At 40.3% G+C, this 25,935-nt stretch overlaps 3 protein-coding genes across 7 annotated transcripts in view; 1 reads left to right on the forward strand and 2 right to left on the reverse strand.

Moving 5' to 3' along the window:
- si:ch211-188c16.1 (uncharacterized protein LOC562677 homolog) overlaps nt 1-6,586 on the reverse strand; it is an 8,122-nt gene extending 1,536 nt beyond the window's left edge. For 2 of the 5 annotated variants that reach the window (XR_004658785.1, XM_034887953.1), the window contains exons 1-15: nt 6,375-6,586; nt 4,151-5,081; nt 3,837-4,025; nt 3,108-3,645; nt 2,911-3,026; nt 2,785-2,810; nt 2,626-2,666; nt 2,468-2,515; nt 2,174-2,309; nt 1,748-1,907; nt 1,344-1,467; nt 1,053-1,084; nt 642-705; nt 445-482; nt 118-181 (exon numbers count right to left, since the gene is read on the reverse strand). Coding sequence is in view for 2 of the 5 variants with exons in the window: in XM_034887953.1 (XP_034743844.1) it covers nt 118-181; nt 445-482; nt 642-705; nt 1,053-1,084; nt 1,344-1,467; nt 1,748-1,907; nt 2,174-2,309; nt 2,468-2,515; nt 2,626-2,666; nt 2,785-2,810; nt 2,911-3,026; nt 3,108-3,645; nt 3,837-4,025; nt 4,151-5,081; nt 6,375-6,383 (2,516 nt within the window). In the remaining 3 variants the exon portion in view is untranslated. The remainder of the gene's footprint in view (nt 1-117; nt 182-444; nt 483-641; nt 706-1,052; nt 1,085-1,343; nt 1,468-1,747; nt 1,908-2,173; nt 2,310-2,467; nt 2,516-2,625; nt 2,667-2,784; nt 2,811-2,910; nt 3,027-3,107; nt 3,646-3,836; nt 4,026-4,150; nt 5,082-6,374) is intronic. The other 3 variants (XR_004658786.1, XR_004658787.1, XM_034887954.1) reach the window with 3 other exon arrangements.
- Nucleotides 6,587-6,918: 332 nt separating this feature from the next.
- Nucleotides 6,919-12,963, forward strand: c8a (complement component 8, alpha polypeptide). The gene is made up of 11 exons (XM_034887959.1): nt 6,919-7,151; nt 7,286-7,394; nt 8,549-8,696; nt 8,810-8,957; nt 9,193-9,382; nt 9,460-9,642; nt 10,291-10,531; nt 10,631-10,762; nt 10,884-11,041; nt 11,673-11,898; nt 12,738-12,963. The coding sequence occupies exons 1-11, from the start codon at nt 7,042-7,044 to the stop codon at nt 12,887-12,889; spliced, it is 1,797 nt and encodes a 598-aa protein (XP_034743850.1). The 5' UTR covers nt 6,919-7,041; the 3' UTR covers nt 12,890-12,963.
- Nucleotides 12,964-13,450: 487 nt separating this feature from the next.
- Nucleotides 13,451-25,935, reverse strand: part of LOC117953979 — a 50,079-nt gene continuing 37,594 nt past the window's right edge. The window contains exons 12-25 of the mRNA XM_034887407.1: nt 24,956-25,606; nt 23,647-23,774; nt 19,804-19,964; nt 19,354-19,501; nt 18,304-18,451; nt 17,973-18,114; nt 17,710-17,842; nt 16,854-17,051; nt 15,769-16,009; nt 15,353-15,481; nt 15,080-15,243; nt 14,293-14,446; nt 13,732-13,803; nt 13,451-13,605 (exon numbers count right to left, since the gene is read on the reverse strand). Coding sequence (XP_034743298.1) covers nt 13,451-13,605; nt 13,732-13,803; nt 14,293-14,446; nt 15,080-15,243; nt 15,353-15,481; nt 15,769-16,009; nt 16,854-17,051; nt 17,710-17,842; nt 17,973-18,114; nt 18,304-18,451; nt 19,354-19,501; nt 19,804-19,964; nt 23,647-23,774; nt 24,956-25,606 — 2,624 coding nt within the window. The remainder of the gene's footprint in view (nt 13,606-13,731; nt 13,804-14,292; nt 14,447-15,079; nt 15,244-15,352; nt 15,482-15,768; nt 16,010-16,853; nt 17,052-17,709; nt 17,843-17,972; nt 18,115-18,303; nt 18,452-19,353; nt 19,502-19,803; nt 19,965-23,646; nt 23,775-24,955; nt 25,607-25,935) is intronic.

Genomic DNA, 25,935 nt, shown 5'->3' on the forward strand with positions numbered 1-25,935 from the left:
ACACACACACACACACACACACACACACACACACACACACACACACGAGAGGTGGATGCAGAAAGACTTATGTACATTTGGGTAAGCAATGAAAACGTGCCAAGGTTTGGGACTTACTGCGTGTGTAGGTCTTCCAGGTTGGCATCGTTTAGAGTGTGCTGGGCGCTGACATAGCCACGGGCTGTCAAAGCGAACACGTGAAGGGCAGAGGTGGGTGGGAAGGTGAGGGATGGATGGATGAGGGTGAGATATGCAAAGACAGTATGCCAGTGGACGGAGGGAGTAAGGAAGCGCCATGGTAAAAATGCACATTTAAAAGGCAAGTTACAGTCTGCCATGTAATGCATAATAGAAAACAACTACAGGCAGAGTTTGCATTCCCCTTTCTAACCAGTAGGGGCTGATCCAATACTTCCAAAAGGACGGGATGAAAAGTGTACTCACACATCTCGGGGAGTGAAGCAGTCTGATGGGGAACGCTACTATACAGAATAAAGAGAGAGAGAAAAAAAAAAAGATAATTACGGTGTGCCATATACATTCCGTCATCTCTTTCAGGGGGAATTACTTAAATGTACTATCATGTGGTGAAAGGTTTCTATCAAAACCAAGTTTAAGCCACAATCAAGGACAGTACTTACTGGCTTTCAATGGGGGGTGAGAGGGTCTCATCTTCACATGCCCACTCCTCACTGTCATCCGTGACTGTGGAAAAACAGATAAGTTTGATAAAGCACACTGAGCATGGTGGCGGTAGATGTTTTGCAGGGTAGCAACTGAAACCCAAAGCTTACATGGAATTCTTACACAATCATAAAACACATGGCTGTCAAGCAGATGACAACTAGTAAAGATATTCAGGCCAGGCATGTGGACGTGTGGGTCTTTCAGCTGGTTGCCAAACTCTGCAACTGTTCTGTCAGTCAACAAGTCCATTCATTATCTCAACCAGTTAACTGTAGGTCTTAGCAAAAATTAGGGTTAGAGGTGACACTACAACCCGTATATCAATAGTAAGCTAGGTTTTTAATGCAGAGGCTAATTATACTCACAACTGCTTGTTAGTACAGGGTGGCTAGAAGATCTGCAAAACAAAGAAAAGCATTAAGAACCATTACACACACACACACACACCAACACTAGGGCTGCATGATATTAGTAAAATATCTAATTGCGCTTATTTTGACTGATATTGCGATATGATTCATGATATTGGAGGGAATACTCAATTTTGTTTTACTCATAGAAGAAAAAGAAAATAATTATGATTGAAGTGGCATTATTTTGCGAGGATCTGTACCAAACAAAGTTTTACTTTAGTATGTAGGACACAGACCAAGTACCTGCTTCCAATGCTGACGGTGTCCCCCTCCATGTTGCCACCGCGTCCAGCTGCTTGGGCCTTTTTACCAAGTTCCAGCATCTCTTTGATATTTAGTTCGACATTCATCACTGAAATATAGCCGTCTGCAATACCCAGGATGAGGTAGTTACTGGACACGCTGAGAAACTGTGGTGTAAACGTGTTAAAAGAAAATACTTCCCATAATTCCCATTACTTCTATGTGATCAGAGGTTATTCTTAGCCCGATTGTAGTCCGAAATTTAGGCGCGGTCAAGACATGCTTAGGTACTCTTAGTTTGGGTCAAATCTTGTCAAACAACCTCATATCAGCACCAAAGCATTGTTACATCTCATATCCTGATTTCCATTCTTGGGCTTACATGAAAACGTGTCCAAACTCACACTTGTTGTTGGCGTCTCGGGCCAACCATTTGCCTTTGGGGCAGCTGGTGGTGCGAATGATGCCGACGGTGTCCCCGCTCTTTACTGGCAGGTCATTCTTGCGAACCTTGCTAGCCACCATAACCTTGGCGTGGTACATGGGCTCCTCTTCCCCGCTCACCTTGAGTGTCACATTTTCAGTACTGAGATGCTGTAGTTTGGACTGATTTCAGAGCAGTTCAGCAGTGCATAGTTTACCGCTTTTCACTGACCGTCATTGTGATACTAGACATACAAGTAAGACATTCACTAGCACGCAATATGTGTAACGTTCGCAAGCAATTTTAATTTGTACAAGCCATTTAAAAGCAGATGAGGAAAAAAAAACTGCTCTTCAAGACTAAATAAAAAGGTTAACTATCGAGTAATTGTGATTGTGTGACTTACTTTGAATTTCTTTTTCATTTCATTTTCCTTCTTCTCCCTTTCTTTTTGCTCCTTTCTCTGCTTCTCCAGTCGATGCTTTTCCTTCTTCTTCTGTTCTTTATGGCAGGCAGCGTTGGGGCTTTGGTGTTCTTTCAGACTGTTCAGTGGCAACAAAATAAAATACAGATTATGTCTACCACCTGAAATATAAGTGAAGCATATGCAATTAAAAACAAAACTGAACAAGAAATAACAAAAGCTGTTTTCAATGTGAAATGTTGGCCTGCTGTATGAGAGGGGAGCTGTCTAACATACCTGTGGACATGATTATGGGCCGAATGACCGTGTTCTGATACCATGCCCCTGCAGTTTGATTACCACAGTGAGAGAAAAATCAATTGCTGCCTTTCGTCTGGCAGAAAACAATGTCAATGAAAGGACTTGTATGTTTGAGGAAAAAAAAAAAGACATACCATGGATTCTGCGGCCACATGTTAAGAACCGTCTCCTCCTCCAAATAAACAGATGACACATTTCATTTACCACAGATTTATGTCTGACCGTAAACTTAACAGTTCTCTTATTGCACTTATACACTCAATTACATTTAATTTAAAAAAGAAATGAGTTACCATAGGGTGGTTGTCAGCATATGGATCTGTAAAAATGATTTAAAGGAAGTTTAATAGGGACCCTAACAAATATCTGCAACAGATCGAATATCAAAAAGAAAAACTGTATTAAGTAAATATTCTTACTCTTCAGACAATCTTTTCGTTTCCACGAGTTCTGGGCCAAGATGAATTTGTTGATGTTCTCGACATCCTCATACACATTATTGCACGACTCAAAGTAACTGTCCTGTTGCGATACACTACAGGGGGCAAAAATATAAAAAAAAATTACGAACAGGAAATGTGAAAAAAAGTGGGATTGCAGGTACTACAAAACTCACTTGGAATGTGGTTGAATCCCATCATTCAATGATGCGTGGTCACCATTGTCAGTTTCCTGTGTAGCAGAGTGAGACTCAGTCTCTCCCAGGTCAATCTCATCAGCTTGAGTACTAGAAAGAGGATCTACGCTCACCTCCTCACCCTGAGACCACTGCTCACATACAGCAGGCTCTGGGAACTCCGAACCGTTTATTGGTTCATGGAAGCTGGCTGGATCGAGGGGTATTAAGTTCTGATTGCCAAGGTTCAGATCCTGGAGGCTGGTGCTTATATAGGGCTCTACCGGATCGCACACTGCCAAGTCAGGTTGGGGATCCTCAACATCGGCGGCCCCGCAGTCATCTGGTACAGGAAGGTCAATGTTGACAAAGTCTAAGGCCTCCAGTTCTAACGCACAAATGTCAACAGCTTCACACTCGGCTGTTTTCATCTCTGAATTCTCAAAGTCTGGAAACTCTGGGGCATCTAGTACAGGGTTGGCGGTGAGTGGGTGCTCAGCCTCTGGCTCTCCGCAGGTGCCAAGACCTGGTGACATCTCTACAATAAGAAACCAAAACCAGCACAGAATCAGAACAGACGTTCAACCTTACCACAAATAGATATGATGTAAACTGCAGTACAATACACAGTAAATGTCCAAGTATAAATACAACTTTTTGCTTTCATAATATTCAGTGCGTAGCCCAAAAGTTATGGGAATTGAAAAATACAACAACAAGTTAACATACCGTTAACTGTGTGTCGGTTGTAACAGCTGAGATCTACCAATGGAGGTCTGGGGGGCTTTGGTGGCAATGGACCCAGTGACCTCAAGTCAGGTAAATGCTTCTTTTGCGGAGCACAGGGTGGAAGAGATTTACCAGTCCTGACAGAGGGAAGAGCGTTATCTCTGCCCAACGGCTTATCCAACGTAGACTCTAACCATTGGGAAATACAATATCGCAAATTCTTTAGAAATCTAATCAAATAAACAGTATAAGAAGATAAGGGTGTCTAACATGGACAAAAATTGTTTATCGCTGAATTATACTGTACAACTTACTGCGTGCAGAGTGGTTGACTTTGAAGAAAGGCCGGGCCGATAGATAAGCCATGTGCGGAAGAAAGACTGGTGGGGGTACAGGTAGTTCAGGTTCAACAAGGTTTTTTGGCGGTAAAGGAAACGCCTTGTCTCTTGAGACGTAGTCGGGGGAATGCAAGTTCTTAGGTTTGGCACAGATCAACATCTGCCTGCGTGAAAACTTCTTCCTGGCCCTCTCCAAGGTGCTAATGATTATGTTGTCGGAGTCAACACTCGTCTCTGCAGAAGGAGGGGTGGTTGGGATATCTGGGCTGGAGAGGGGGAGCTCAGCGGTTGATTGGTCACTTTGGAGCGAAGCCCCTTCTTCTGTGGTTTGGTTTTCCACAGCAGGCAACGCACCGGGAGCACTGCAAGGTCTGTTGGTCAAATCAGCGTACGTAGGCTCCTCTCCATTTTCTGCCTTGACCTTTGATGCCTTGGCTGACTTGAAAGGAAGCAGCAAACCTTTCTTCTTGATTTTAGTTTGTGGCAGGACATCTTTCCCTGGCTCCAGTTTGTGCTCATTTTTGGCTGGCGGTTCTGTCTTTTGCTCTTTTACAAGCAGGATTGGAAGCACCAGAGGCATGTGTCTTTCTTTGAGGGACTGCCTTGTTGTGCCGTCTCTATTATTAGGCAGCTGCGATGAGGGACAAGTCTGTTGAAGTTGTGGTGGAAAGGAAATTGGTCGAGTGCCACCAAATGTCCGCTGCCCATCTCTGAAGATGAGCCGGGAGACCGCTGGGGTCTTGTTTTCTCCAGCAATATTAATACTGTTGACCCCAGAGCTGTAGTGCCCTCCGGGACGTGGAAGGTGTCTGGGTTTCTCTGCAACAGCTGGTCGAGTGGTTTTTGATTGAGCCAAGAGGGCTTCTTCCTGAAACTTGGCCCTCAGGGCTTTGAAGTTGCTCAGTCCCTCCATTAAAAAGAGAAGGGGAAAAAATGAATAATCATCAAATAGAAATGCTTTTACTTTCACAGACACTTGATGTTTAGTTTAGGGCCCCAAACCCAACACAATATAATTTAAGGGTTGGTTTACCAAAGTTACAAAAAGCATTTTCTCACTCACTCCAAAGTGGTATATAGTACCAACAATTTTTATTTTTTATTCATATCCTGTTTTTTCATAAGATACATGTTCAAATAGTGTTACATATCACACAGCTTGTTTACAGAAATGTCATATTTTCAGTGGATCTTCCGTTTATTGTATATTGCTTTATTTAACTGGCTCGTAAGAAGGCGCAACACGTAGCTTAAAAAAAAAAACTGCAAATCAAATCGTAATCACAATATCTGTCAGGAAAAACGCTATTAGATTTTATTTCCTCAAATCAATCAGCCATTATGCACAGGTTTTGAAATATCTGCATTCATGCCGATATAATGGAAGTGAATACAATTCATCTTTGAAAATCTATTTCCCAGAAACAAAATAGAGCTTTGATCATTAGTTGTTTAATTGATTTGTTGATTACAACTTAGATTATCAATTAATCCTTTGAAGTCATTTAAGAAAAAAATTTGAAACTAAAATAAATCTTTTTTTCTAGCTTCTCAAATGAATAAAGTTTAGACTTTTGCTTGGACAAAACAAGATAGTTGAACTTTTGGGAATAGTGATGATCATTTTTAGTTTTCAGAAACTCTATAAACTAAACAATTAACTGATGAACCAAAGCAATATTTGACAGACTAATCAATAACAAAAAGAGTTTGTTAGTCCACAGAACACATGGTGAACTGTTGACATTATGTCTCATCCAGAATAAAAGCAGGTAACTAACTTCCAACTTTTCTCAGGAGTGATGCTGCTTAATATTTTATTTGCAATTTTACACTACAAAAGAAATTACATTTTCAGCCATAGCTTTGAGGTAGAGGCAAATATCATATATCTGAAAACCTGGGCAAATAATCCTCAAACACATGAATATACAAAATCAGAAGTGCATAAGAATGTTTTGTTACCTGTGTGAAGTGACAATTCAATGTACTACAGCACCGTTATGTAGAATTGTGATAACCTTGCTATGCATACACTTATGATAAACAAGTGAAACAAATTGTCTAAAAAACGGTGCATTAAACATGGACTAACGTAACAGCTAGCACAGGGCATGGTAGGAAAGCTAACATTAACCAAATGTTGCTATCCTCTTAAGGTCCTCAGGCTAAAATTACTTTCTTTATCTTTAAAAGTTACCTCTTCCATCGTAGCTCGTTTTTTTCATCACCATTCAGGGTTGTACATTTGGAAAGCAGTCTAAACTAAGGTGATGTGGACGCTGACGGCTACGTTCATAAAAGTATCGAGAAGAATCCAACAGACTGTTTATGCTAAAACAAACAATTTGAACGCACCGCCGTGGGACACGCGACGCACCTGCGTGCTGCGCGTCACCTGATGCCGTGCGCGTTCATGCGGTTCAATTGACAAATCAGAAGCGACGGAAAACACTTATGTATAGGTATTATCAAGGTATTATAATTGAGGTTATTAGAATATTATTTATAAATACTAATACTAATAATAATAATAATTTAACCAATGGCTTCCCTTACTGCAGATAGAGTATAAAGATAACCAAACTTGTTTCAGTTTGAGGTGTTCAAAGTACTTTTACTGTAGTTACATTAAAAGTGCTTGTTGGGACAACATGTCCTAGCTGTATTTGAGTGTGGGTCTGTAGAAATGGGGGTAATAGATCATTAAAAAAAAAAAAAAACTTCCCCAGCTGTTGTAAGAGCCTGTGTTTACTCCTGATCAATCATTCACTGTGGTTGGTCAACATTGCAGTGGTAGAAGCCACCACACAACGGCTGTTTTGTCATGGCATTTTAATCTGAAGTACAAGCTGATCATTTTCAGTATGGAGATATTTGTTCATTTACTCTTGGCTTTATGCACACTGCATCTGTCTGTCAATTTTAACCCAGTTGTGGATGCATCCAGGAGGCCATGGACAACTGCTGATAGCAGGTGCAGTATTCCTCGCTTCAACATCTTTTTTACATTCACATATAAAACCTTGAAAGCAGTGATTTAATTTATCCTGTGCACCATGGGTATTAGAAGAGAAACTGAGATGATAACGTATGTTTTTTGGGCACAAGTTGGGCTGGGCTGAGGAGGGCCAGATCTGTAAACAAGCCAATACCCATCAACTGTAATTTGGGGAGCTGGTCATCTTGGACTCCTTGTAACTCTTGCACAGACAAAAAGGTAATGTTTTTTTTATTTTTTATTTTTTTTAATTACATGAATTATTCATTCAAAGATGTTGAATGAAAATTGTAATCACATCTTATATTATGGGTGGCTTGTGTCTTGTCTCAGACTCAAACATGGTACCTCGTCAAATATTCTAGTTGGTCTCGGCAGAGCCTAGCACTGAACGCTTTTTTCTAAAGTTACTTCCTCATTCAAAACAAAGCCATTCATATTGGTTTACTTCACAATCCATCTAGAACAGGCATCGAGATTGGTTGTCTGGTACATGTCAGACTGTGTCGTTTGAAAAAAAAAAACAGTTGTCAATCATTTTCATTTTGCCACAAACACAATGGCAGCAAGCAGTTTATACTTTCAGTTCTTCAGGACAAGTAATAAGTTAAAGAATGGGAACATTTCCATTTTATATTTTAGGTAAACAATGTGGCCTACTCTGATCCTATAGTACTCTGCACTTGCTTTTTCATTATAACAAATTATAAAGCAACTTAGCATCATAAAATAGAATACATACTGTCTCTCACATGACATAAACTACAAACAGGTAAGTAAGTGGTCTTGAAGATTTTTTTTTTATCTGTCTCCGTATTGACTGTCTCTTATTGGACTCGGTCAAGACTTGGACTCAAACTTTTTTGGAATCAGTCTTGACTCCGTTTCAAGTAGTCCTGGTCTTGGACTGGTTTTGGTTTTTAGAAAGGTGGACTTGACTACAGCCCTGCCTGGCAATTGTAAAACTAGATCTCCCCCCCAAAAAACAGTGGAGGTTCAGACACTTATCTGTCTGGTAGCATAGATCAATACATGGATGAAATATTCAATAGGTCTAAAGGTAGCAAAAGTTATCCTAAATCAGCACTTCTGCTTAAATAAGGTCAACAAAGTAGGCCTTGGTTTGACAACACTGAAATACTTTGTAACTGCTCTTAGGTTCTATCAAATATTAGCTACTCATATGGAATGTAGAAATGAACAATCATTGATTTAAGGCTATATGATTTTAACTGCACCACTACAAACATAATGCCACAGGGCTTACTGCTACAGTGTTTCTGTATGAATCTGCTGTATATCTCCACAATGGTGCACAGGAATGGAAGTACTGAGGGATTTTAAGAGAAAACTCATTTTTAACTCTGTCTTAGGTCCGTTTCCGATACATGGTGAAGCCCTCACAGTTTGGTGGCACTGAGTGCACTGGGACACTGTGGGAGAAGCTGGTGTGTCCAACAGTAACAACACCGTGTATGGTGACAGATTACTGTGGAGAGAGCTTTACCTGCAAGGAAACAGGCAAGTCCCATCAACGACCGCTCACACAACATATTCTGTTTGAGCTGATGATGGTTCTGTCTGATAGTGTGCAAATGTGCAGTACATGTAAATCTGTCTCTCTGTCTATCCAGGGCGCTGCATCAGCCAGTCCCTTCGCTGTAATGGAGAGTCAGACTGTGATGATTTCTCTGATGAAGAGGGCTGTGAAGACTTCACCCGGAGAGATGACAAGTGTTCCACTCTACTGCCAATCCCTGGTGCTGAACGTGGCACTCAGGGGTAAATACTGCACCTCATTACTAATGTTATTGCTATTATCCACTTTACATAGTTTTTAATCACACTGATGCTGGTTTTAAACGCAATGCAAATGAATTACCAGGTACGCTGCATAGTTATTTCTTTAAACATTGGACAGACATTCAAATCACACCATAACTTATTTTAAATGTGTCTCATTTGATTTTTATTATCCTCACCTAATGACTAATTGGAATGATTCTACTTTGCCTAGCTACAACGTCTTGAGTGGAGACTTTGTGGATCGTGTACTTGACCCGGGTTACTTTGGAGGAATGTGTGAATATGTCTATAATGGCGAATGGAGGAAATTTATCTATGATGCTTTCTGCGAAAACCTGCACTATAATGAAGATGAGAAGAACTACAGGAAACCTTACAACTACCACACCTACCGCTTTGTGGTAATGTTGTGATTTATTTCTTAATAAATTGGCTGTTTGAACAAAGACATTTTTACATAAAGTTTAACCTTGTACAGGCTCAAGCTACGTCTGAGGGCTCTCAAGAATACTATGAAGATACAGTGAGCCTACTGAATGCAAGGAAAACCATGGGTTCTTCCCGTGCCGAAGTCACAGTTGGGGTCTATAACGTGGAAGCGGGACTGAGTGGAAGTAGTGAATTTGAGTTTTTCAAGAACATAACCCAGCATAAAAGCCAGGTATGATCAACTGTTAACATTCAACATGTTCTACATGATGACAAGCACAATTAGATTTGTTTGTTTTAAATATATCATTATTATTGTTTGAGGTCAGAGTTTGTTGATTTTTTTTTTTTCTATTTTGGGAAATATGTTTGCTCTTTTGCTGAGAATTAGATGACCACTCTCATGTCTGCCCATTACATATGAAGCAATACCTCCAGAAGCTAGTCAGCTTAGGTTAGCTTAGCATTAAAACAGTAAACAGAGGGAACCAGCTAGCCTGGCTCTGTCAGATGGTAAACATCTGCTAACCAGCACCTGTAAAGCTCACTGATTGTACACATTGTATAGTGTTTTATTTGTTAATTCTGTAATAATAAAAAAAAGTTTAAAATCAACAAGTTCTGATTTTACATATAGGCCTACAGGGTCTCCCCCTGTTTACAATCTCCTGCTTATAGGTACAACTTATATACCCACTCCCCAAATTTCTTACACCAGTAAAAAGTGTTACCGCAACTGTTTGTGGCCTCAAGAAAGGACATTATTTGATGTGTAATAAGTGAACATTTTATAAAAACTTTTTTAATTAATAGTTCTACCTCTGAAAACAAGAAAAATCATTTTAAATTTTTTTTTTAAATCTTGCCTTTTTGTCCTCAGGACCTCGGGTTCATTAGGCTATGGTCCAAAGTGAAAACAGCCCACTTCAAAATGAGAAGTAACAAGCTGATGCTTCATGAAGATTTCTACGTTTCGCTCATGGAGCTCCCTGAGCAGTACGACTTTGGGAGTTACTCCCACTTCTTCCGCACATTTGGCACCCACTATGTCACAGAGGGAATTATGGGAGGAACCCTTGAATATGTTGTGGTTGTCAACAAAACATCTATGGCGAAATCAAGTACTGTGGGCTTTTTTAGTTTGTTAATAATCAATGTCATCTAAGAGATAGTGTAATGCAAAGTAACATTTGTTTCATTATCTTCCCTAACTCTCACAGATATTAACAGTGAACAAATTGGTGGCTGCATTGGTGCCTCTTTTGGTTTAAGCAAATCCTTGACAAAAACTACCTCAGCAAATCTCAAAGTGAGTGGCAAGCATTGCGATAAAATAGGAACGCATGATAAAGGTTAGTCAATAAAATTCTATTAAGTGTATAAGCTTTATCTGTAAAATGACATTAAAGGATGGTTACAGTACGGTGTTGTCAGAGCTGAAAAGTCATTATTTTTTTCTTTTTTTAAATGTAGGCTCGAGCTCTAGTTCATCTGTGATTGAGGACATTTATACTCTAGTGAAGGGGGGAGTCACACACAGCAGCAGTGGCTTGTTGGCTATCAGGAACACTGACACCTACAAAAACTGGGGAGCGACCCTTAAATACAACCCAACACTCATCGAATATGAGGTGACATAACGGAAGACGATTTGACATAACATGCTGTGAACAGAAGAAAAACAAAACAAAATTGTACCTTCTCAATCTATAACCACACACTGCTTTTGTGCCTTTGCTGGTGTGGTCATCTGCTTTTTAGTAGGGGTGGGGGTGTGGGGTGGGAGGGGGGTTGTGGGGGGGATCAGTGCTGCATAGTATCGCAATATTTTCCGTGGCAATACTGTATTGACACACGGACGCCAAGTATTGATCTTTTGTTGTATAAATTGCACAAGAGAATTTAACCTTTGGGTTGTAGAATAACATGGTTAAATGCTTTTCAGTCCACTTGATGGAACTGAGGTGAGATGAACAAACCAGAGACATTTTTTTGTTCTATACAAAAAACATGTTTACAAAGTTTTGCTTCATGGGGTATAATTTGAAGTTGGGAAACAGATATATATATGCAGGTATACAGGTATATATATATATATATATATCGCAGAATATTACAATATGTTTAAAATTGCAACAATATCGTATAAGTATCATGATAATATTGTATGGGGCCTTTGCTGATTTCCATCCCTACTTCTTAAGTTTTTTTGTTGTTTAAAATTTTTTTTTTTCTCTTTCTCCTTCCTGCCTTATGACCCAGAAAATGCCAATTTTTGAGCTAGTGCGCATCAGCACAGCGGCTGACCATGTAGGTGCGAGACTGGCCAACTTAGAGAGAGGCTGGGATGAGTATCAGCAGCAGTTTGACCCCTGTCGCTGCGCCCCCTGCAGGCACAACGGCATCCCTGTCCTAATGGGTACCTCCTGTAAGTGCATCTGTAAGTCAGGCTTCTCGGGAGAGGCCTGTGAAGACACTCTCGGAAGAGGTGAGACCTTGACATAAGTAAAAAAAGTGGTAAGGTAAACACGTTTCAAATCATTTCCTTAAATAAAGGAAAGTTTTTACATTTTGAGTTATATTATTATTCAATTTCTAGCTGAGAGTTAGATGAGAAGATAAACACCATGTTGCATGTGAAGGTGGAGACAGGACACAGTTAGCTTAGCTTAGCATGAGGAATCAAATCAGTGGGGAACAGCTGGCCTTGCTGTGACCAAAAGTAAAAAGAAATCTGACTACCAGCACCACTGAAGCTCACTAATTAACATATTGTATGTATTTATCTTGTTTTGTGTATTCTGCACCAAAACTGAAAATTGTAAAAAAAAAAAAAACATGCTTCTTTGCCAGGTGTGTGTGAGGTTTCCAGGCAAATAAGCATATTTCCCAAAATATCAAACTATTTAAATAAAAGCAAAAATTCTGTGAAGGATACATTAAAATAAATTTATTTAAAATTAAATTAATATCTATGATAATTATTAATTATGTTAATGATGATCTAATGCATCCAGACCTTTTTTGTGAAGGAACAGGTAATTAAAGCTTTCATTGAAATGTAGAGTAAAAAGTGCAAAACAAATGCAAACCGTAACAATTTTTTTCACATGGGCAGGAGTGTTTTCTTAAACAGGTTGAAAGGGACTAAAGTGTTATGTAAACTGTGTTGTATATATTTTCTGCCAGACACTCACATGCTGCATGTTTCCCTTGCTCCTTCTTCAGAGGATGTCTTGGAGTAATGACATTGTGCAGACTTATCCTGTTTCTGAATCTATTTGCTTTTTGAACTCAGCTTAAACTCCCTGCATTTTTCTTCAATAGATACCAAGACAGATGGGTCATGGTCGTGCTGGGGGGCCTGGTCTTCCTGTGGATCGGGGAGGAAGACTCGGACAAGAACCTGTAACAATCCTGCACCTTATGGGGGCGGAGCAACCTGCCAGGGCTCCTCCTCTCAGACTCGGCGTTGTTAAAGTCGCTCGCATTCCAGAGTGAAAATGCTTTTGAGTGCTAAATAAGCATGATCAAAGTCGTTTTTTTTAATGAATAAAAACTGCTCCTCCACAATCCCTTTATAAATGTGTGAGCTCTAAAAATCAAATTGAAATGAATGTGTGTGTGTGTGTGTGTGTGTGTGTGTGTGTGTGTGTGTGTGTGTGTGTGTGTGTGTGTGTGTGTGTGTGTGTGTTTGTGTGTGTGTGTGTGTTTCTGTCTGAGCTGGTCCTAAGCACAATGGTGAAATTGTCAACTCTAGGTGCTTTCTGTGTGTAATGGTTTCATTTGGGTAAGATGAGCTGAATCCAGTTCAATGCTTAAAGCAGATCTAGTTAAATGCTTTAAGGCTACAAAGAAGGGACATGGTTTACCATTCTTTATGAAATATCCATTGAAGACATCCATTCAAGTCAAGTCCGTTTTTATTAAAACATGATTCATTATGTCGACACCAGGCAGTCTAAAAAAAAAAGACAAACAACACAGACCAAAGTTCATTTTTCATGGGTTTTTTTTATTACTATTTATTTTATTTTATTTTAAATGCATTCAGTAGACTCCTGCTGCAGTCCTCTGCACGCCAGGCCTCCATTGCTGGGATCTGGGTTGTTACACTGTCGACTCCTCATCATTGTTCTTCCACTGCAGGATGACCACGCGCCCCAGCAGCTCCAGCTGCCATCAATGCTTGCATCTGTCAGAAGGGGCCACATCACATTTTATGTCATGATGCAAGGCATAATGACAAATGCGTTTTAGTGCAAAGAAAGAAAAATAATGTTAGATGCAGTGTTTAACATTTTGGATCTTTAGATCTAACCTTTTCGCCTAGTAGTGATCTCACAGCCCCGTCCAGAGTAGCCAACAGGACAGACACAGTCACACCTGGTGCCTGTTGAGGTAGATAAACAATCATCATTATCACTTATATAATCAGCACCACTATAAACATCACCAGAGTCACTTTGCACATAAGTTTTTTGTGTTTATGAACAAAAACTCCAGAGACAAATTCTGATAGTGTTACAGGCTTACTTGGTCATCCGTTGAGGATTATAAAGTTCACCCAAAGGGACATTTCACCCAAAAATAAAAAAAATAATACACGTCTCCTCTTATCTGTAGTGCTGTTTATCAATCTAGATTGTTTTCTTGTGAGTTTCCCAGTGTTGGAGATGTTTTCTTTCTACTGAACTATCCTGGTCTTATCAATACATAGAAGGAAGCACACTCATGAAAGAGAGACTCATCCTCCTCGGCTGAGTTAAAACAAAATGTTGCTTAGAAAAGGATTAATGCAATGAGTTTTCAGTCAAACATGGATGGAAAACGGGTAAAAAAAATTGTGATAAACACCAACTAATAATATCCTCTGAGGTACCTTTCAAAACGGCCACGCCGTTGTTGAGGCAGGGAGCACATCGGCACGGACTAGCCTCTGCCAGGTACTCGGCCAGTGCTTTCTTTAGGTTTCTTTTCAGGGTGGCATCCTGGGAAAAGTCCCTGGAGTTCACCAGCTCATACAGCGGTTTTGTCTAATGAGAAGCAAATGGTATTAGTAAAGGTCCCATGGCATGAAAATTTCACTTTCTGAAACACAACCCACACCAGACTGCCTATGGTCCCCCAGTGGCTAGAGGTGGCGATGGGTATCCTGCTCTGCCCTAGAGAAAATGAAAGCTCAGATGGGAGCGATCTGGAATCTTGCTCCTTATGAGGTCATAAGGGGCAAAGTTACCTCCCCTTTCTCTGCCCTCCCAGAGAATTTGGCCCACCAATGAGAAAGAGACATTATGATAAAGGCCACACCCTAAGCTGAAACTTGATCATTTGTATTTGGCACAGTTTGCATTGGCATCTTTTTCTGTTTGTATTCCAGATGTGCTTGTTTGTAATTGTGCCAATCCTGGTAGCACTGCTGACCAAGTCTATTTTTTGAATGTTTCTGCATCAATTCCTGTAGTCATTGTACACTGTTTTATTACGGTCTCAAATTGAGATGGAGAAATTTAAAGGAAGAAGAAAAAGAGGTGTTAATTGCGGTAATCTCACAAGAGTAAGAGACAGGAAAAACAGATGAGAGAGAGTTATTGTTGGGATTGTAGCTTGTAACATTAACAAAAACAGAAATAGACAAGTTCATTTAGTAAAGAGACAGACACACTCACTGTTTTGCGAATGAAGTCGGGGTTAAAGTGCACGCCTTCGCCCCAGAGCCCCATTAGCTGCGGGGTGGGAAGCTTTTTAGACACCAAAGCAGAGATGGATTCACTACTTCCACCCCTTACAACGGCAACAAAGTCCTCCACCATGCGGCCATTTACTGTGTCCTCTGGGGGGGTGGGGGGGACAAAAGGACTTTAGATTTTTAGCATCAGTTCAGTGTCTGATGTAAAACAGAACATATTCTGCAAAACATTTAATAAAACGTTGGACCTCACCTCCCATCTCATTCAGCAGACCATCACAAGATCCACCTGAGAAACCCACAGACACGTAAACACCTTCAATGTTGGCCCCAACCTTAAGGCCTGCCTCCGTACAGCGTTTGTAGTCGTCCAAAGAATAATCTAGAACAACAAAGATAGGGGATGGGTACTACCTGTCAACATTATAGTCAAGAAATGTGTTGTCAACATTTCAGTGCAATGGTTCATCTTATTTATCAGTAGAGTCAGTGTTAAGGATGACAGGATAGAGATGGTGCCACTGCCATTGCCAGACCCCTGTTATCTGATCATTATAATTATCTTACTGCATCCTTGCTACTTGTAGTAAATTAAGAAATTTAGCTATTAAATCAAACTTTGTCCGAGACCACCATGACTCCAGTTCGGCAGATGCTAATATGTATTACCTGTCTTCTCAAGCTTTTCCTTGTCCAGGATAATGGTGTGCTCATAGTCTCCTCCAAGAGCTGCCTCTGTGATGTAGTGGGTGCCGTAGTCCCTGTAGATCTCTCTGTATTCCCCATAAACATAGGACTGTGGCAAGGAGCGCAGGCGCTGCAGGAACTCAGGATGGAGCATCAAATCATCTGATTTCAACATATACTGGGCCAGCTCCAGTTCGACTTTGGCTCTCACAAAACTGTTAGTCTGAGGGGAGAATCATTGCAAAGCAATGGAATGGCTATTTTACTGCTTTTCTTAGTATTTTTTGTTAGGTTTGGTTTATCGGTATTTAACAGACGTTAAGCAACAACAACAAATCCCACTCCACCCCACAACCCATGCACCCTAACATCCTCGTGTGGTTACAAAAAGGTAAAATAATTAATTTTAAACCATTAAACAATTAGACAAACATTTTACAGTAAACCTTATCCTGAAAAGAAAAGAGAATTTAAAAAAAATAGCTACACCTAAAGTCATCATCCTGTCACAAATAAAGAAGACCTTATTGAACCAGAGGTGTCACCTGTTTTCTATGATTGATCATCCCAGTCTTTTATATCCTTCAAGATATCAAAGTAATGTAATAAAGGACCCCATACCTCATGAAATGTGGACTTGGTTCCCAGCAGTGTGTACTTTCTTTTGAGCAATTTTAAGGGAGACAATACATCTCTCACCCATCTTGTGTGACAAGGAGGTCTAGACCCCTTCCAGTTCAAAAGAATGAAGCGGCGCGCCAGAAGTGTTGTGAAAGTAACCACACTATGAATATTGAATGGCCAATTTTCATTAACACCAAACGAACCTTAGGGATCCAAATTTTGCTTGCCAAAAAGCGAGAAGGGTAGCCACCAACCCAAAATATGTAAAACAGCGTTATTTCACGCTTTTGAAGATTGGAGTTTGAATTTGCAGAGTTTTTTGAAAATGAATTTTGTAATTTGTATACATTGTAAATTCCTAAGGTCTGGTCAGTTTTGTTTTTAAAAAATCATCAGGTTGTACAAAGATCAGAAAAAAACTAAAATAAAAAAAAATATCTCACCTTGCCAGAAGCACGGCGAATCTTCCGTTCTGCCTTGGTGTATTTCTCATCTTTAAAGTCAAAGCCAAATTCAGCTACTCCTGGAACGGCAAAGCCAATGGAAAAAGAGGTTTGGGTCGAGCGCTCCTTTATGGTGTGGTCCATGTACTCAGAGTATGAGTCGAAAGCCTCCAAGGTGAAATCATATGAGCCTTTTGTCTGTAAATACATGGGAGGCAAAATGTCCTTTTTAGTATGTTATAAGCAAGACCCTAGTAATAAAACAATGTATTTACTACCAACTGTGTTTAGAAAATGGAATTACAGATGAAATGAGAAATAAGCTAAATCTTTATTAAAAGGCAAAAATGTATCCCAGCTGATGCAACCAAAGACAAACAATGGCACCACTTTCTAATAAGGCGGTCTTTACAAAGGGTTTATAGGTTGTAGTGGTACTAATGTTATTTAATCATTTAGTAATGATATATGGAGAGCAGCTCTAAACTAAAATGACAAAGAACACATTGTTGGTCATTAGGTTGGCTGGTGTCTGGCATTTCTATTTTAGTAAAAATGCAGTTGTAAATGTTAGTAATCTGTTATTAAATTCTTCATAAGTTTGAATTTTTGATCACTCTGCAGGCTTTTTCAGGAAGTATAGTCTAATCAGTCGAAGAGAATTTCTACAATTTGGTAACCTAAAAATTCTTCTTATCAATGGCTTATAACTTATTTTTTGTTATTTTTGAAGGAGCCTAATTGTAATTGATTTGTAAACAATTAATAAATAATGTATTAATGTGAAAGTGGTACAGGTATATAAACACCAACTCAATACTCATTCTACTAAAGTGTGATTGCCAGCCGGATTCACCTGCACAGTGTACTGTTGCAAATTGTAAGGCTTCCTGAATCTGACATCTTGGATGAAGTGTGGCAAGCAGCTGCCAGCATAGTATCTGTTATCAAGCACCACTCCCTCCAGGTCACTGTTCAAGATGTTAATTCTGAAAGACGGGTAACAGCAACAGCATTAACAGTGAGCAGATTGATTTGAGAAGAGTAACATGTTCACATATCTAAGACCTCGAAAATATGTGGAAACTCTCAATGCAGAACATTACGACTGTGGCTCACCCTTTGGCAAGATTTTCGATTCCCCAGTACTCTTCAGCCTCCTGCCTGCAGGGTTTTGGCACCTTTTTACAGCCAACTTCGTCTGACATGTCCCCACAGTCATCCTCCCCACTACACTGCAGAGTTCTGTGAATACAACGACCTGAAGGAGAGGAACCACGTGGATGGGGTTTAGCAGACTGATTGTTCATTTGAGAATTTTGGAAATATGCTTATTTGCTTTCTCGCTGAAAGTAGATCCAGATATAAAGCTACAGCAAGAAGCTGATTATCTTAGCTTAGCATAAAGACTAAATACAGTGGGGAAGAATAACGATGGTGTAGGGTGTACCTGTTTGGGCACAGAGGAATCCCTCACATAAAGGAACATTGTCACAGGTGTACCGGGATGACACGTTACAGGCCTCTTCCTCCCTGTCATGAAAATTGCATGGCTGCCCCCCAAACAGAGACGGCTGGACCAGTTTAGCAAAGCGATACTGGATGGTTGAAGGAAAAAAAAACATAAACGGTCAGAGAAACACAGAGGAAGGCTTGCCACTAGCCAATAAAGGTGGTGGAATAGCTCTCAAACTGCTCCAGGGGAACCATAACAGCCAAAATACTATTAGAGGTCTGTTTTCACTTTGTCATGTCAAGTTTATTAATCCCCCACCTAGTAAAGTGGAGGAGATGGAGCACTGAAGTACATCAGCTGAGACCTTTCCCAGCAGTGGAGCTCCTTTCAGTAACAGAAAAACAATCCACAAGGGTCAAAATGCTGAATGCCTCAGACTGCAGAATTATCTCTTAATTTTAACACTGTATAAACAATTTGTTCACCCAAATCTAATGTGACTGTATCCAAATGTAATCTAATTTAGGATAACCAGTGATGACAATTGGTTGGATCAAAAGCTAGTAGTGTAGCAGGATTTGGGGCTTATATTCAGTTCAATGCAAATCATATAGCATTTTTTGTACATTTCATTTAGTATCTTGACTGTTAAGTAAAGCTTAATCAAACGTTTGAAATGTTATTTGATTTATTTCAGTTAGATGACAAGACTGAAACAACTTTTTTATGCTAAAGCTGCTGCAAGCAGCTGGATAATGTAGCTCAGCACAACAACTTGAAATTGATAGACAAACAGCTAGTGTGGCTCATCCAAAGGTCACAAAATCTGCCTACCACCTACTGTTTTTTAGTTCCTCGAGTTGCTTGCCTGTATCTCAATCTGTGTGTGTGTGAGTGTGTGTGTGAGTGTGTGTGTGTGTGTGTGTGTGTGTGTGTGTGTGTGTGTGTGTGTGTGTGTGTGTGTGTGTGTCACTGACTGCACTTGTAAATTAAACATCACCCCCTTGGGGCCCACTAGCTCCTGTCTGATATCATCATACTTACTCTTTTTTTCTGACAGGTGTCACAGCGTGACCACGAGTTCCACTCTGATAAAACACAGTCCACTGGACGAACTAGCACCTGATCGCCCACTGACCGAGCATCACGAACACTAGGCTCTTCATCGCTTGCTGTTGTCACGACAACTTTACTGTGACATGTAGATAAGAATCAAATCAAAACAACTTAACAATTATTTTGGCAGACATTTTTTACCCATTTGAATGCAAAGGATTTTTACTGATGGAACTATGATTAGATCTTAATCTGAGGAAAGACAGTCAATTACGTTCCAAAAATCACCTAAAATCTCACAATGAAAACGTGAAAACTATGGTAGAAGTCAATTTGTCTTTGACAGCAATAAGGCCACACACAGTTAAACCCAATGGAAAAGAACATTAACATACTGTACAGGCAATATGTTACTAAACAGACAAGTAAAACTCCTACCTTAGCAGCACCAAGCACAAAGTACCATAAAGTAGACAGCACCGCAAACTGAGGGCACTCATCACTCGTATCACCACAGGAACCATGGTTGTTTGTTGGGACTGAAAAAGTAGAAGGCACTGCTCAGTTCTCTGTGTAAACACAACCTGATCAATACTGGCCTAGATCTATAGGGCAGCCATTAGACTCTGACGTGAAGCTGAATACACAACACTGCAGGCCTCCGAGCCACATTACAAGGTGTTGTGGTATTAAGTATTGTGTAAATGTATATTAAACACAGTTATGACTTAGGTTTAGTGTGAAAAGATTTGAATCTATGGACATGTTTATTAGGCGATCCAGGAGGTCTGGATGACTTTTCAGTTATGATAAACTTTATGTGTATTATCCGTAGGAATGTGGTGAATCTGAATTGACAAGAATAATACAGAAAGTAGATACAACATGACTGTGTTGGAAAATGAAGGCTTTGTAATGACGTAAATTCCCGTTACAGACTTCTTTGGTCAGATCTTGTTAGTTGTGTTTGTGTACATCTGACCTTTAAGCTTGATTTTGGATTTTACAAAATTACACAATCAATTCACTCAGCTTCAGTTTACTGACTCAGTGAAAAGCAACATAACACTCAAACTAATATCTACTACTTGTTACTAAGAACTACTACTGATTTATTACTAATATAGTTATAGCAAACAACATATGAGGATGTTGTCCTTGCAGTACTTTCTGTGGGCTGTGATTAGATCCTCAACCTCTACTGTATGTTTGGAACCACAGAAATAAAGTACCTAACTGTAAAAAAAGTGGTAAATCTCGCTCCACTTTGACCAGTTACAATAAAATGATGCTTACACATAGATGTGTCATTATAAAATTAATCTGATGACGTAATATTTAGTAAGGTGTTAGTAAAAAGGGTCATCTGTCTGTTTGATAAATACTTTTGATACAAAACATTTTGCTTTGAATACTTCTGTACGTTTACAGAAGTATGATTTTGATTGACACTATGGTACTCATGTAATCAAATAATATAATCAGCACACAAAAAAATAACAGGGTATGATTATACTAATATATCACATTTGCATGACAATGATTGACTGCATGGGCGATGCCTGCTGTGTTTGTGTAAGGAGAGCAACCTCTGTTGGCTGGCTTAGAAAAAGATGGCATCGAGTTAAATAGAAAGCCGAGCAGAAAAGTGGGAATCATATGATATTTTATTTGTGACTGAACAGTGGCATGGGTACAGTGATTGGGTAAGTCATAGATGTACAAAAGTCCTTTTTTCTTTTTTCATGACAATTCTTAGATCCATAAATAAAATTTACAAAATATTTGGGACTATTTCTCTTTTTTTTTACACAAGCAGGGGTACCGTTGCCATTTCCTATTGTAAGCCTAGCGGTTAATAGTGATATCTCTATTGTTCGTATAAAGTTGCTTTTCTTTTTGACCATTTTGATTTGGTGGAGCAGACCTACAATTTTCCCCCAACTGCTTTGTTACAACAATGACCTGTATACAAATGACGTGACAAGAAGAACAGTGACTGGACAACAAAAATAAACCTGATAAGGCATAGAAATGCACACTACTGTCTCTGAGATTGTGGTTAAGCCAGTACGGGTTTATTCCGCCTATTTATTCAAGAAACCAAACAGAGATATGATTCAAAGAGGCAAATTGTAAACAATGCGACCTCAGCTGGAAATGTAGAATATCTAAAAAACAAAGAGATTCAAGAAAATCTGCCTTCTATTTACTAAAAAAGAAATAATAATAAAAAACCTGAAACCTTTAAGGAGTAGTAGGATATTTGTCGCTATCTGTAAGTATGGCGACCCCTTCATTTCTTTCAGTGTGACAGGTACAGCAGGTTTTATTTTTGAATGACCATGTGACACAGATTCACAGTTCAGATCTCACCAACCAAACAGAAACAGACATTTTCAGAAAAAAAAAAAAAAATGGCTGCAAAAGCGAAACAAACATCCAGACGTCAAAAATGGAGGTGCTGGTAGGGCATTGCTTGAGAGAAACACAGGTATCCAAGTGACAGAGAGCTATCTCATGGCACAGAGGCTCAGGTATGGGGGACTGGGGAGACAGATTCTTATTTACAAAATAGATGTTTGGCAAATTTAGATTTAGACAGTGATGTCACAAAGTCATTTCAATACCTGCAGTGACTTGGAGTCATCAACTAAGAATTCACAGCTTTTAAAATAACAAAAAGAAATGATATATTTTTTTTATTGGTTTCAGGTCTAGAAAGAAGCTGCAGAGAACAGTTTTGCTCACAACTGAGTCCGCTGAATCCACATCAAGTCTGTTCATGCAAAATGGATTGGATCAGAGGAGCAATACGATGAGAACATTTGGCAAATCCATCTGCTTTGTAGAGTCTTTGCTGGTGGCAGCTGACAAACCAAAGGCCAGCCACTTACAGTAGGACGCTGCTCCTCTTGAAAGTTTCCAAAAAGTGATTTGCATCATCAGTGTCACCATGGCTGTTTAACATATCCTCACAGGTATAAACTCATTAATCTGTGACAGGAGGAGGGTGCATTCACCTCCTGCTGTACTGTAGGTTTTGGTCGAAGATCAAAGGTCACTTCCTGGTTGAAAGGATATTTGATTGGACAATGAACCCAAAGTCTGGTTGTCATGTTGAGGAGTACAGTACATTGTGCTGACTTCGGGAGGAAAGTAGATCACAGGATAGCCAGCTTATTACAGAACTGCCAAAATATCCTTTAAAGGTTAAAAAAACAGAACAAGTCTGTGTAATCCAGCTTGGAGAGATGCTGCTGTTCATAGTCCCTCATCCTCTCTTCATCTCTTTCTCTTGAGCTTCTGTCTTGGCCTTGAGAGTTTCTGTTCCCTAAAAGACAAAGCAACAATGGACCAAATAATGAAGCTGTACGTGACCGGTTACAACTCTGACCACCGGGTGGCAACATTGTGCCTTCCATATCTTTCATTTGGGTGATGCAGAGAAGCATAATGTCAGAAACATTGAACTAAAACCAATGCTCTTTTCCAACTAGCAGCAAACCACTCATCAGAAACGAAAAAAGGAGACAAATGGAAATATAAAGCTAACAATGGAACACCAGGCAGGGTTATGAAAAAACTAAAGACCGGGGTGGGGAGTCGTTGGACTTTGGGGGTGAAAAGAGAAGAGGAGAAAACACATGAAGTGTTGCAATGTAAAGGTAGTTGATAAATTACACAAGCAAATAAAAGAGGAGGGGAGCGTGAAATACCCATGTTGTTCTCTAGCTGTCTTCCTGTGGACAGGTCTGACCCTGCGGAGGATCAGGAGCTCCACTGGGCACCGGAGAGATCGACCTTGCAACAACAGAGCCCTTAGAGAGAGAGAGAGACGGGGAGAGAGGGAGAAAGCTGTTAAATTTATATTTTGCAGGCGACCTGCTTTTGCAAAATCAACTCTACTCCAGCATGTAAGGCCCTGCAAAATGTTTTTTTTTCCTCCCACATTTCCCAGGAAAACATCAGTAAAACATTTAGAATAACGACCATAATTACCTTTAAACGTGAATTGACTTCTTAAATATGGTCTAATCACGACATTTAAATCATCTTTGACATTTAATGTTTAATGGACTTGACATTTTTCCGAAGAAAAAAACAATCAATCCAATTTGGCCATATTAATCATGTGACATTCTGTGTGTGATTACATGCGATGTACTTGAGAACAGATGATCCATATGACAATAATAGATTAGCATCATGCTAGTCAGTTGTGAAATCAAAGCCATGAATCTTATTGACTGGGATGGGACCCGGGGGGACGGAGCTCACCGATTGTCCCTCCTTAACGTTGCTGCAGTTGCCCACTGGGTCTCCAGGGGAGTGATCTGTGGGGGGGTCACTGGCCTGGGAAGGAGGGCAGTCTGAAGACAAGCTCAGCGGAGGGGCAGGAGTGGATGCTGCGGAGAGAGAAAGAAATAAGAAATGTTAAGCACATACAGGAGGACATGTAATCTCCCTAGTGAGTGTAATTTATCTAGCAATAATCTTTTCTTTGATTCGGATTTCTGAGATTGTAGGTTTTTGTTTTTTTGCCACTTTCCAAAATGTGTAGTGATACTGTTTAATGCTAATCTGCTCTGTGAATAAACATTCATGGGAGGCAGTGGATTCCACGTCATGACCTTTATTGCATGTCATCCCTTTCGACCTTCTTTTCAATTACACTTGGTATCTCAAACAGCTCTATTGTAGTCCAGCCTTAACTTCCATGACAAATATGCATCACTTTGTAACTCCCATAATGCTCGTCTAGCTGCTAGCGTGGCACGCCCTCTTGCTCTGCTTCTGACTGGCTAGCAATCCTTACCTAGGTAGTGCACGTGTGCGACTAACAACATAGATGGAACAGAAGTGAGAGGCCTCACTCTGCAGATAACACATAGAGCTCAACACACATGAATATGGTGTTTTTTGAAAATTAAACCATGTAAACCTATTCTGATGCAACCTCTACATACAAGTATGAACCTGCAATAATATGAGCACTCTAAGCCTAGTACACACGGACCATGTTTGTCCTGAATATGGTCAACTTTCACCAAGTCAGTTAGCTTCATCACTTGGGAACAACAAAAGCCTGTAGAGAATGTCGTGGCAATGGATCTAGCAGATGTTAAGATAGTTCAGCCTGTGACATTGTCACTGCTAGAGCCATGAGAAAGGTTAATAATGTAACAAATGATGGTTTAGTAATAGTGCTGCACGATATGACAAAGGGAATAATCCCTGTTGTATCATCGTTCTCATTTTAATCGAAAATATTGAAATTAAAATAAAAAAGATCATAGCATGATTTTTCTTTAGTCTGCAGGATACAACTGATGGGATGGGGCATCTCTGTAGATCTGTTTAACTGTTTTGAACTGCTCTTTAATGTTCAATTTCTTATATTGCACTGTAACTGGTATTCTTGAATTTAATCTGTTTTTATTTGTTAATTGATTGTAAAAAAATTGTATTACAAAGCACTTTAAATTGCCCTGTTGCTGAAATGTGCCATTTTGCCTTTGAAAAATGTTGTGCCCCCCCTCTGCATAAGATGCAATTCTGTAGGAAGACAATAATTAAAAGCTCTTACGGGATTCAGTAGACGGTGATGTGGATGTACCGGGGCTCAAGGTCATCCTAGAGAGATCAAGGTCACTACAGCTCCCTTCCTCTTCCTGGTTTGCGGCAGCTGACGGAGGCAGCAGCAGCTGACTGCAGTCCAGTGTGTCAGGTACACCCATAAGGCCTGGGGTCCCACACCTGCTCACCGCTGCAGACGCCACGCCAGGTCCCACACCTGCTGCTCTGGCTCCTGATGTAGAGGGGCCCTCGCCTGCATCTGAGTCCATGCCGAGGCCTTCCCTCCCCAGGCTCAGCTGCCTCTGCAGCAGGCTGGGGTCGGCTGTGTGCTGGGGGCTGGTGATGGCAGAGGAGGGGGCTGATATGTCGCAGGCTTGGGGGCACATGGTGGTAATGGGTACCAGGCCTTGGAGCATGGCAGCTGGTATGGCGTGCCCTCCCACGCCCACGGTCTGTGCCGGCATGTAGGCTGCCATGGCCGCCCACTGCTGCTGGGTGGCCGGGAAAATGTTGGCCTGGCTCCAGATGACTGGCTGACCACCAGGGAGGACCTGAGCCACCTGGAGGGGCCCCTGCACAGGGAAGGCCAGAGTCTGGGCCTGGGCAGGAAACGGCTGCTGCGCCCACTGGGCCGCCTGCACCGGACCCATGCTCATATAACCTGAAGAACAAATGAGAGGAGGGAAAAGGAAGTAAGGGATTTGAGGATATCAAGGCAAAAAAAGGAAGTGGAGATGGTTATTAAAATTGCTGTATGAGCACAGAATACCCTGTCTCCTGCGTTCAATATATCAATTTTAATTTAAAATGTATATTGCTGTCTTGCAATCTCTGACTACTCTTTGACTAACAGTGATAAGTTACTCAATTCGAAAGACAGCATTCCTTAAGTTTTTACAGTCTTAGACTCAACTGAGAGACATGGTGTGTTGTACTTAGTAACTATTGCTTTGAGACTACTCAGAAAGACTGCAGAAACTTAAAGCTTGA

The sequence above is a fragment of the Etheostoma cragini genome, chromosome 12, assembly GCF_013103735.1.
Source record: "Etheostoma cragini isolate CJK2018 chromosome 12, CSU_Ecrag_1.0, whole genome shotgun sequence".
Classification (NCBI taxonomy): domain Eukaryota; kingdom Metazoa; phylum Chordata; class Actinopteri; order Perciformes; family Percidae; genus Etheostoma; species Etheostoma cragini.